Source organism: Odocoileus virginianus, chromosome 24 (assembly GCF_023699985.2).
Source record: "Odocoileus virginianus isolate 20LAN1187 ecotype Illinois chromosome 24, Ovbor_1.2, whole genome shotgun sequence".
In the NCBI taxonomy this organism is placed as follows: domain Eukaryota; kingdom Metazoa; phylum Chordata; class Mammalia; order Artiodactyla; family Cervidae; genus Odocoileus; species Odocoileus virginianus.
This window is the reverse complement of record NC_069697.1, coordinates 41821811-41832251: the sequence shown is the minus strand read 5'-3', so window position 1 is coordinate 41832251 and position 10441 is coordinate 41821811. Positions and strand designations below refer to the sequence as shown.

General features: G+C 37.9%; 1 protein-coding gene across 1 annotated transcript; it reads right to left on the bottom strand.

The window, feature by feature from the left end:
• Window positions 1-4417: 4417 nt before the first annotated feature.
• IFNG (interferon gamma) lies at window positions 4418-9243 on the bottom strand. The gene is made up of 4 exons (XM_020881704.2): window positions 9024-9243; window positions 7814-7882; window positions 7536-7718; window positions 4418-5150 (listed from the first exon to the last, which is right to left on the bottom strand). The coding sequence occupies exons 1-4, from the start codon at window positions 9135-9137 to the stop codon at window positions 5016-5018; spliced, it is 501 nt and encodes a 166-aa protein (XP_020737363.1). The 5' UTR covers window positions 9138-9243; the 3' UTR covers window positions 4418-5015.
• Window positions 9244-10441: the final 1198 nt, after the last annotated feature.

Genomic DNA, 10441 nt, shown 5'->3' with positions numbered 1-10441 from the left:
CCAGATCAGGGATTGAATCCACATCTCCTGCATTGGCAGGCAGATTCTTTACCATTATGCCACCGGGGAAACCCAAGAAGGACCATAACCTCAGTAAAATAGAGGTTTTAATCCCAACATGGCCATTGATTTTTCTAGTTATAAGAATGATCAAATTTCTATCCACAATTTTTCTTGCTCTTTCTATTCTTCTAGAAGGAAAACAATTCTTCAGATCAAGAAAAACTAAAGAGAACCCATTGTGGTGGAAAAAGCTAATAACAGTAATTCATTGATTTATTCAATAAAAATAGCATTAATAATAATAGCTACTCTTGACAACAGTGGTCAAGTATGGATGTGAGAGTTGGACTGTGAAGAAAGCTGAGTGCCGAAAAATTGATGCTTTTGAACTGTGGTGTTGGGTAAGACTCTTGAGAGTCCCTTGGACTGCAAGGAGATCCAACCAGTCCATCTTAAAGGAGATCAGTCCTGGGTGTTTATTGGAAGGACTGATGCTGAAGCTGAAACTCCAATACTTTGGCCACCTCACGTGAGGAGTTGACTCATTGGAAAAGACCCTGATGCTGGGAGGGATTGGGGGCAGGAGGAGAAGGGGGCGACAGAGGATGAGATGGCTGGATGGTATCACCGACTCGATGGGCATGAGTTTGAGTAAACTCCGGGAGTTGGTGATGGACAGGGAGGCCTGTCGATTCATGGGGTCGCAAAGAGTCGGACAAGACTGAGCGACTGAACTGAACTGAACTCTTGACAAAGCATTTTCTCTCTTCCAACATTTTACATTTTAAAAAACTGTAATCCTCACAATGACTTTATAGTTCCCATCTTACAGATGAAAGCAAAGAGGCTTGAAAATAGTCAATAACATTTCTAAAATTTTACAATAAAAAAATCTAGGTTTAATTGAATACTGAAAAAGAGTTCTTTCTTGTGATATTCTTTTGAAGGTTTATTTGTGTACAGGTGTGAGACCATAAACAAAAATCCCCAAATAAGCAAGTTGACTCAAGAAGGCAGTAGTCAGACCATTATTACCCTTTGAGCTCTACTGAAAAGGAGTTCTTAACCCTAGCACATGTTCACTGGTTACTCATTAGTATTATTTTACACCAGCCTATTACACATCCCCGGGGGGTGGCCATACCCAGGATGTCAATGGTTCTCTGATGTGGCTTTGCATCTGCAGCTCTGATCACGATGGCACTTTCACCTTTGATCCTTCATCACCATCTGCCCGAAAGAAGCACTGTCATGGGGTTGCCAGGTTCTCAGTTTAGGTAAAGAGAGCAAGATAAGAAACTCTTGCCTTTGTATTTTCTTCTGTGAGCCTGACATGGTACAGGACACGATATCCCAAAACATGTCACCTTGATATATTGAATATTTCAAGCTGAAGGAATCTGAGAAAGGGAATATGCAGAAAAGACATTCTGACCTTCTCCTGAAGTAGGTCATATAACCCAAGGAAGGGAGCAGTCTCATCTTTAAAGACAAGGAAATCAGAGGGGAATGTGAACAGTGGCAGATCCTGCTAAGTGTTGCCCCATATACCACACTTAGCTCACCTTTGTCCTACCGTATCTTTCCATGATTTTCCATTCTTCACCAGATTTAGCACTAAAACACTCAGATTTAACAGTTTTTTTTTTTTCCCGGTCCTTATTTCCTTACGAAGATCCCTGTGTCACATATAATTTAAATAAACATGTATGCTTTCCTTTTGTTAATCTGTCTTTTGTTATGGGATCCCAGTCAAGACTTTAGAAGAGTAGAGAAAAAAAAAAATTTCCTCTCCTACAAGCATTCAGATGCCACTTGAATTCTAGACAAGTCAAGATAACCTCAATCTTGCCCAATTCTTTCAGTCAACTATCCATTCAGTGTAACTATTTAATAATGTCTAACACACAAAATTATAGTGAAAAAAAAAATGTCATAAAACTAAAAAGGAAAGACATTCTTTTTAGTAGCTGGTACAATAATTTGATTGTTTTATGGGTAATACTGACAGAAATTATTGATAAACCTTAGACTGGAAGAGGAACCACAGGGAATGGAGATGGAATCTCAACCACTGTTACTCAACTACTATCCGATAGTCAAAACAATAATCTCTGACTATTGTCAAGGACTAAACTGATACTTTTACATGAATTATTTCATTTAACTTTATTGCTATTAAATGGAATTAAATGGAGCATTAAATGAAATAGTTCAGAAGGAAGCCCCAGATACCTAACCCTTTCTCCCCCTGATACTCACAATCTTGCCCTCACTATACAACCCAAAGCCAATTGTGTACCTTGAAAAATTCAATACTTATCTTTCCTTCTCTTCACTATATAAACCCATGATCTTCATGAGTTCAACAGGTACTAGGTCTTAAAATACCTGCTAGCTCAACATTCAGAAAACTAAGATCATGGCATCCAGTCCCATCACTTCATGGCAAATAGATGGGGAAACAGTGGAAACAGTGGCAGACTTTATTTTCTTGGGCTCCAAAATCACTGCAGATGGTGGCTGCAGTCATGAAATTAAAAGATGCTTACTCCTTGGAAGGAAAGTTATGACCAACCTAGACAGCATATTAAAAAGCAGAGACATCACTTTGTCAACAAAGGTCCATCTAACCAAGGCTATGGTTTTTCCAGTAGTCATGTATGGATGTGAGAGTTGGATTATAAAGAAAGCTGAGCGCAGAAGAATTGATGCTTTTGAACTGTGGTGTTGGAGAAGACTCTTGAGAGTCCCTTGGACTGCAAGGAGATCCAACAAGTCCATCCTAAAGGAGATCAGTCCTGAGTGTTCATTGGAAGGACTGATGCTGGAGCTGGAACTCCAATACTTTGGCCACCTGAAGCGAAGAGCTGACTCTTTTGAAAAGACCCTGATGCTGGGAAAGATTGAGGGCAGGAGAAGAAGGGGATGACAGAGGATGAGATGGTTTGATGGCATCACCGACTCAATGGACATGAATTTGGGTAAACTCCAGGAGCTGGTGATGGACAGGGAGGTCTGGCGTGCTGCCGTTCATGGGGTCGCAAAGAGTCAGACACAACTGAGTGGCTGAACTGAACTCAATACCCTCAACTTCTAAATTTACATCAACTGTTCAGAGTTCTCTCTCAACTCCAGACTGATCTATTCAATAGTTTACTCGTCATTTCCGTTTTAAAATCTAATGGATTCCTTAAACTTAACGTTCAAAATTGAATTTCTAATTTTCCACCCTAAACCTGCTCACTCTAGTTTCCCCATTTCAGTTAAAGACAACTTCACTTTTTTAGCTGCTCAACTAAAAACTCAAGAGTTATTCTTGACTCATTTTGCTCCAAGCACACTGGACTACTGGTACTTTTTTACCAGTCAAGGCAAATTTCCACTTTAGAGTCTTTGCAAGAATGTTTCCTTTGCCAAAAATCCTCTCTTAGCTCTTACAAGTGCTTCCTCCAATGTTGTCTCTTTAATGAAGCCAAGTATAATTGCTCAATTTAAATCCCTAGCCCATTTGCTCTGTCCCATAGTTTTCCCAGTTCCCCTATTCTTTCTTACTTTTTTTCTGTAGCACCAATCATCTTCTAACACAGCATGAAATTTACTAACATATTATGTATTTTGTTTATTATCAATCTCCCCTTTGTTAAATTCAAAATTCCCAAAGGAATCTTGTTTGTCTTGCTCACAGATGAAACTCAAGTGTCTAGAACAGCACCAGGCACATAGTAGGTGCTCTAGTAATTATATCTTGAGTGAAAGGATAAAGTCTCACTACAATGTTATGTAGCCTACCAGGCTCCTCTGTCCATGGGATTTTGCAGACAAGAGCACTGGAGTAGGTTGCCATATCCTCCTCCAAAGCATCTTCCTGATCCAGGGATTGAACCTGCATCTCTTGTGTCTCCTGCATTGGCAGGCAGATTCTTTACCACTAAGACACCTGGGAAGCCTACAATGTTATGAGAAAGGCACTATTATTCTTCTTTATCAGAGGAAAGTGAAGCTTAGAGAGTATAAAAGTCACACCACTTGTAATGGCAGGACTAAGATTCTAATCCAAGCTTCCCACTCTAGAGTTTCCACTCACTATTCCATACGTAACAGTGTTTACCCAAAGTGACCGGAGGAGATAGGGGATACCAAGATGAGGGATACCCTGAGGAATTGAGTAGGGATAAAGTAGAAGTAAATATTTGTGTGCCAAGCTAAACAATTTGGACTACTTTCCACAGCTGTGAAAAGATAATTCAAACAACTACCAAAGGGAACAGTGGAAACCAGCAAATTGTCAGTGGAGAAAAATACCACTTTGAGCAGATTTTAATCCAACTCTTATATCTCCTTCTATTAATTTATTAGTCTGTGTTTCATTTAACCCAGCCCCCACTTTAGAAAAAGTCTGACACAACATACATAGTTATGAAATTGCACTTTATTCATATATATTAAATACTGATAAACTAAACAAACACATTACTTTCCATTTGGGTATAATCACAATTGTCAGTGATATTCTGAAACACCAGGTGTAAGGTAAGATGAGATGCTATGTTTTTATCAGGGCACAAATCATATCGCCCGACACATTCAAGTGCTGTCTGCCATGCCATCAAAGTAGTGGCTCAGAATGCAGATCTAGTCTCAGATAAGTAGTGACTAGATGACATCATTTCATTTATCAGCATTCATTACATCATCAAGTGAAATAAGTGCACAACCCACAGATTCTTGCTTAGGTTAGCTGCCTAGTTGGCCCCTGAGATAAAACCTTGAAATCCCATAGACTTGCCTAGTTAGTCAGGGGAAAAAAAGGGTCAAGTGAAATAGTCACAGGATAAAGGAATTATAAATAACACATATATTAATAGATATTCATTTTCATGACATAAAATTACCATTATAAATACTTTGATAAGTCTAAATATATATTCCCCATATAAATAATGTAAAATATTAAATATTAATAAATAGATTTAGATTTAAAAATTCAAATATTGCAGGCAGGAGGACCATTACATTGATGCTCTCCGGCCTCGAAAGAGATTCTGACTTCTCTTCCGCTTTCTGAGGTTAGATTTTGGTGACAGGTCATTCATCACTTTGATGAGTTCATTTATGGCTTTGCGCTGGATCTGCAGATCATCCACCTATTGGGAAAGAAAACAGCAAAATTAATTTCAGGCATATGAGTCATTAGGATATTCTGCTGTCTAGGCCCAAGAAAATAAAAGTATTCTTTAAAATAAATTATTTTCACTAGCAATAATGAACCTTAATATGTAATGTTGGTTTCTTCAGTGATAAAGACTAAAATTATAACAATTCAATTGATAGTTGGGCTGTAACAGGATGGAGCACATCACATATCGTAAATTTACCACTTCAGAGATCTGAAAATTATATAGTGCAAAAAACCCAGAAGTAGAGTGACAGAAAAATGTGGGTGTAAATTCTGTGTGTGCAACACATCTGACTTTAAACCAGTCACTGAAGCTCTCCAGATCGCTGTTTCTCCTCCAAGTAGGAGGAGACTGTTTAGATAACCCTTAGGGTCTCTGCCACTACTGTCACCTAGAAAGTATCAAATGAGTTACTAGAGCCAATGGCTCCCATGTTGGGTGTGTCAAAGAGTAACCTGAGGACCTAATGAAGAACTCTGACACCCAGCTGGATGAAATCGGACTAGGCCTGGGCCACTGTGTAGTTACCAACATCACCAGGTGATTAGGCACCACCCAAGTTTGAAAACCACTGGTATAGGTTCAGTACTTTATAAACACCAACCAAGTCCTAGAAGGAGGAAAACCGTAATTTTTTATTTCCTCCAAATTAGGTCAGTCTCATCGTTCCCATAATGGGATTAAGAATAAACACTGATCTTATTTAAATGGTAATGATCAATTACTGCTATTATATAATAGTTAAAGTTAGGAATGAAAGCAATCTCCCTGTACCCTGCCTTCCATTCCAGCAAATTGAACTATTTTCTCACTCTTCCCAGTAGGACCATATGAGTGAATTCATGCTTCATAAAATGAGGACCATTTGCTTTCATCTTTGCTCTGCCACTACATTTCTTTCTAAAGCTGGAAACGCTGCAGCCACCTTGCCACATTTCTGAGAATGACTAGGAGATTCTAAGTTACAAAACAAAAAGGCAAAACATGCTTTAAGTATGTTGACATCTGAGCAAAAGATGACAGTGGTTGCACACTCACTCAAGTTGCACATTGTAAAGCAGGAGGCTTGGCGCTTCCAGAAGGATGGGACCAACCAATTGTTTTCAAGGCCCAGTTACAACAGAGTAGAAAAGTTTCTACCAGCTGTGTGTTTACAGGTGATAAATTTTACTTTCCAGTTTTCTAAGCATCACCAAGAAACTAAGGGTCTTCTCTAGGACTGAACAGCAGCCAGAGGCAGCACTGGGTTAGGAACAAGTGCTTTTTCATTCTCTAGCCTGCAACCAATGGAGATCTGCTGACATGGAAAACATTACGTATAATTTTTCCAAGCCACTCTCATACTATCTAACATATGGGAGACTAGAGAAATCTTGAAGAGCAATCACTTATTTCAGTTCCTGGGAGCTTAAATGAGACTGCTGGGAAGCAGACCAGGTTAGAGCAAGAGATGCTACAAATCCTGAAAAAACAAATCATAATGAGACCCCTCCTCTTCTCACCCAAGCCTATTTATACCAAAGCCAACTCTCCCCCAAAAAAATCTGGAGGCCTTTGTCCCTTAGATGAAATTTTGGGAAATGTGACTTGCCCTTACGCTTCAAAGTTATCTTTCAGCTTCTAAGAACTTTAAAGATTCATTGATAGGACAATTCTACCTATTTTCTTTCTAAAAACAAACGCAGTCACCTCTCCTTGGGCTATACAATCTGAGCGGTTGACCAGAGTCCGGCAGCGGGAGGGCCTTTGTCTCTATTCCTTTCTCCTATCTCATTCTCATATTCTATCCATGGCATTGTAGAATTTTAGAGCAAAGGAGACCATAGAAATTATAGTGAACTCAACAGGCTCCTTTTAAGATGAGGAAACAGCCCCAGCCAGGCCTGTGATTCATCTGAAGTCACACATTTCTTTGGTGGCTAAGCTGGGCGGAGCACACATCTTCTTCCCTCTCCCTCCCACTGCTCTTTCCATTAAGACATGCAACCTATTCAAAGCAAGAGAATTTCCAACACACAAACAAGCGGCAATGGGAGAATTGGTTTTCAATATTCTGCCCCCATCACCTCAACTCCTTCTCTGCTTCCTCCTCACTGATTTGTCCATTCACCCATCTTTGTGAGGTAGGCATAATGCCAGTATTTTCCCAAAATCACAGACTTAAGTGCCTCCAATAACTGACTCTGCAAAGTCGTCCAAGGCGAAAGAGAAATAGCAAAGAGGCATTTTGACCACAAGTTCACTTCAGAGCTTTAGCAACTGTACCCAGTATCTAATTTCTATTTTCTGGTAATGAAGTGCTTTGTAAGAGCCTCTGCAAAGATACCAAAGGAAGCATTAAGATCATCTCACCGGAATTTGAATCAGCTTTTTGAAGTCCTCCAGTTTCTCAGAGCTGCCATTCAAGAACTTCTGAAACATGTCTTGCTTGATGATATCCACACTCCTCTGAATGACCTGGTTATCTTTGAAGTTTTCAAAGAGTTTGAAGTAGAAGGAGACAATTTGGCTCTGAATAATTTTTCTGTCACTCTCCTTGGGAGAAAAGAGCACAAAGAGAGGTTGATGTGAATTTATCCATCAGAAAAAAAGCAACAGGAAAATCAGCCAAATGGAAATGTTCAGCTTACCTCTTTCCAATTCTTCAAAATTTCTATGAAGAGAGGCCCACCCTCAGCTACATCTGGGTTACTTGCATTCTGGAAAATAAAACAACACAAGAAAAAATTGGCTTAAAATTAGTCCATAAATTGCTGTAAAAATGTACCTCAAGTTTTATTGAACTTGGATGCTGGCAATATTTACTGATTTTCTTTTCAACACTGTTTAGTTCTAACAAAAAATATTCACAAAAGCTATCCAATTGGATAATAGCCAAAGACTATCATGTGAGTTTTTGCTTTCTTATTTACTAATATAAAAACACAATGAACTCATTCAAGACTGATGATACTTCAATGTCCCAAATTACTATGTTAAGAAAAAAGTATAGTTAAAAAAAAAAAAATCAATAAAACCATCTCACTATAAAATACTGCCCCCCCATGGTATAACCTCTATAACCTCTACCTGCGTCCTACAAGGTATTATATCACCTTTAAAAGATAGCTCCAGCTATAATTATAATAGCTAAATTTGGACATATGATAAAATATTTTAAATGCACAAGCTATTTTAATTAACCATAAATAAATTTTTTAAGAAACTCATAAAACAAGACAAAAAATTTTTTAAAATATAAACTAGATTATAGCTCCTACAAAAAAATCTCAGCAAGTGACTGAGTCGAAGAGTAATTCACAGACAATCTAGATGGGATAGTAAAATTTTTAAATGACTTTTTAGAGAAAAACACCTAGAAGTGTTTTTGTTTTTAAGCCAAATATTTAAGGACCTCATCTTCTTTAATTGATCAATTATTTCAAATGACCATTTTTAATGCTGATCTTGACTTTTGACTGTCACCATTATAGTAACTTGAGAAATGAAAAATTAAGACTCAGCTTTTCAGTATGCTTTCTACTTAATGTCATAGTTGAATGGATTCTCATCATGAAATATCAACACTATGATATATACCCATATTATGCCCATCTTTTGGAGCATTCATGAATCCCTCCTAAATCTCTATAGCAAACTGAGCAGAGCATTAAAGCAATATCTAGATCGTTTAGTTTAAAAAAAAAACAAAACACACATCTAGCCAACAGTCACAGTAACACCAAGTCTTCTCAAAATGACTGAAGATTAGAGATGAGAGCCCATCATAGAATTCCAAGTCAACATCAAACATCAAGTCATTTCAATCACAAGAAAGTCTCATTAAAAGATCATACTTACAAAATACTCCTTTAAGTTTTCTATTTCTTTAAAAAATGGGCCCTGGCCATAAGAACCAGAAAAACCCAAAAGCACGCAGAGCTGTAAAGCTAAGAAATAGCTTGTATATTTCATTGTTTAGGAGAGAGTTAGGCCGAAGTAGTTGAAATCGGTAGCTTCTGTGTTAAGCTGATCAGGTCCCAAGGAGGTAGCTGATCTTTCTTTTCTAATTGCTGATCTGCAGATGATCAGAAGACTGTACTGTCTCCTTTTGGTGCTGGTATTTATACCTAATTGAAGTCTCATCAAGATTACGTATTTTCACAAGTTTTTTAAGATGAGATGGTGACAGATAGAGATGCTAGTTAGTTGGTATTAATAACTATGGTTTTGTGGCATTTTGGTGTTGTAGTTAGAGTTTCCTTTCAACTCCTTGGGTCTTTTGACGAGGAGACAGACCCATTATGCCCACCCATGCCATTCTTGTGGGATCCTTTGAAAACACTTTCACTTCACACCGTCCAGGGATTGGAAATTTCTGTACACCTCTTCCCTTTGCCCTCGTAAAATGTTGACTCCTCATCCAGAGATTACATTGATCATTCTCTTGTGGTTTGAAGCAAGTAAAAAAGGAAATTCTAGGGGCTCTCAACCCTTTACAGAGGGGGTGCCTCTTAAAATTTTTCTTGCAAATGGCCAGAAAGCAAGGAAAGAATGTGGTTAGAAAACCAATGTGGTAGGAAGTCCTTCTATCAAAGACAGTAGAACATCCACTGTAACTCTATGTTGCTCTGACCAGCAATGCCCAACAAATATAACGCAAGCCAATTCTCTAATAGCTCCATTACTAAAGGTAAAAAGAAACAGGGAAAAATAATTTTAAAATATATTTCACTTAAAACAATATATCCAAAATATATCAATATGTATCAATACAGAAAAATATTAATAAAATATTATTGTCATGCTAAATTCTAGAAATCCAGTGTTCATTTTATACATATGGCACATCTCAATTTAGACTGGCCATATTCAAATGCTCAGTAGCCACACGCAGCCAGAGGCTACCATATTGAACAGCAAAGCACTAGATGAACAATTATTCCAAATTATCACTAATAATGGATTCTTTTTTAACTTTTTTATTTCTTTTCATTTCATATACAAAAAAATAGGCATATTTTCTCCTCCATTAGTAATTTATTTATGAAATGCAGAACTTAGGGATGACACAGAAGACCCTCTGCTATTTGGTTCCAGCCCACCTTGTGTTTCACCCTGCAGTGTACACACAGCAGTATTGCATTTATGAATGCAGGCTTGAATTCTGACTTCATGGCTATCTAGCTATATAACCTTGAGTAAGCTTTTTAACTCTTCTATAGCTAGATTTCCTTATCATTAAAGTGAGCCTAATATTAATATCTCCTCCAGCCTTC

What these genes read in the sequence shown, in the direction of transcription:
- IFNG (XM_020881704.2), bottom strand. Translation starts at nt 9,137, where the DNA reads ATGAAATATACAAGCTATTTCTTAGCTTTACAGCTCTGCGTGCTTTTG. An exon ending in AAAACTTAAAGGAGTATTTT is followed by an intron (nt 7,883 to 9,023) that starts GTAAGTATGATC and finishes TTTATTTTCCAG; the next exon opens with AATGCAAGTAACCCAGATGT. An exon ending in AAAAGCTGATTCAAATTCCG is followed by an intron (nt 5,151 to 7,535) that starts GTGAGATGATCT and finishes CTTTCCCAATAG; the next exon opens with GTGGATGATCTGCAGATCCA.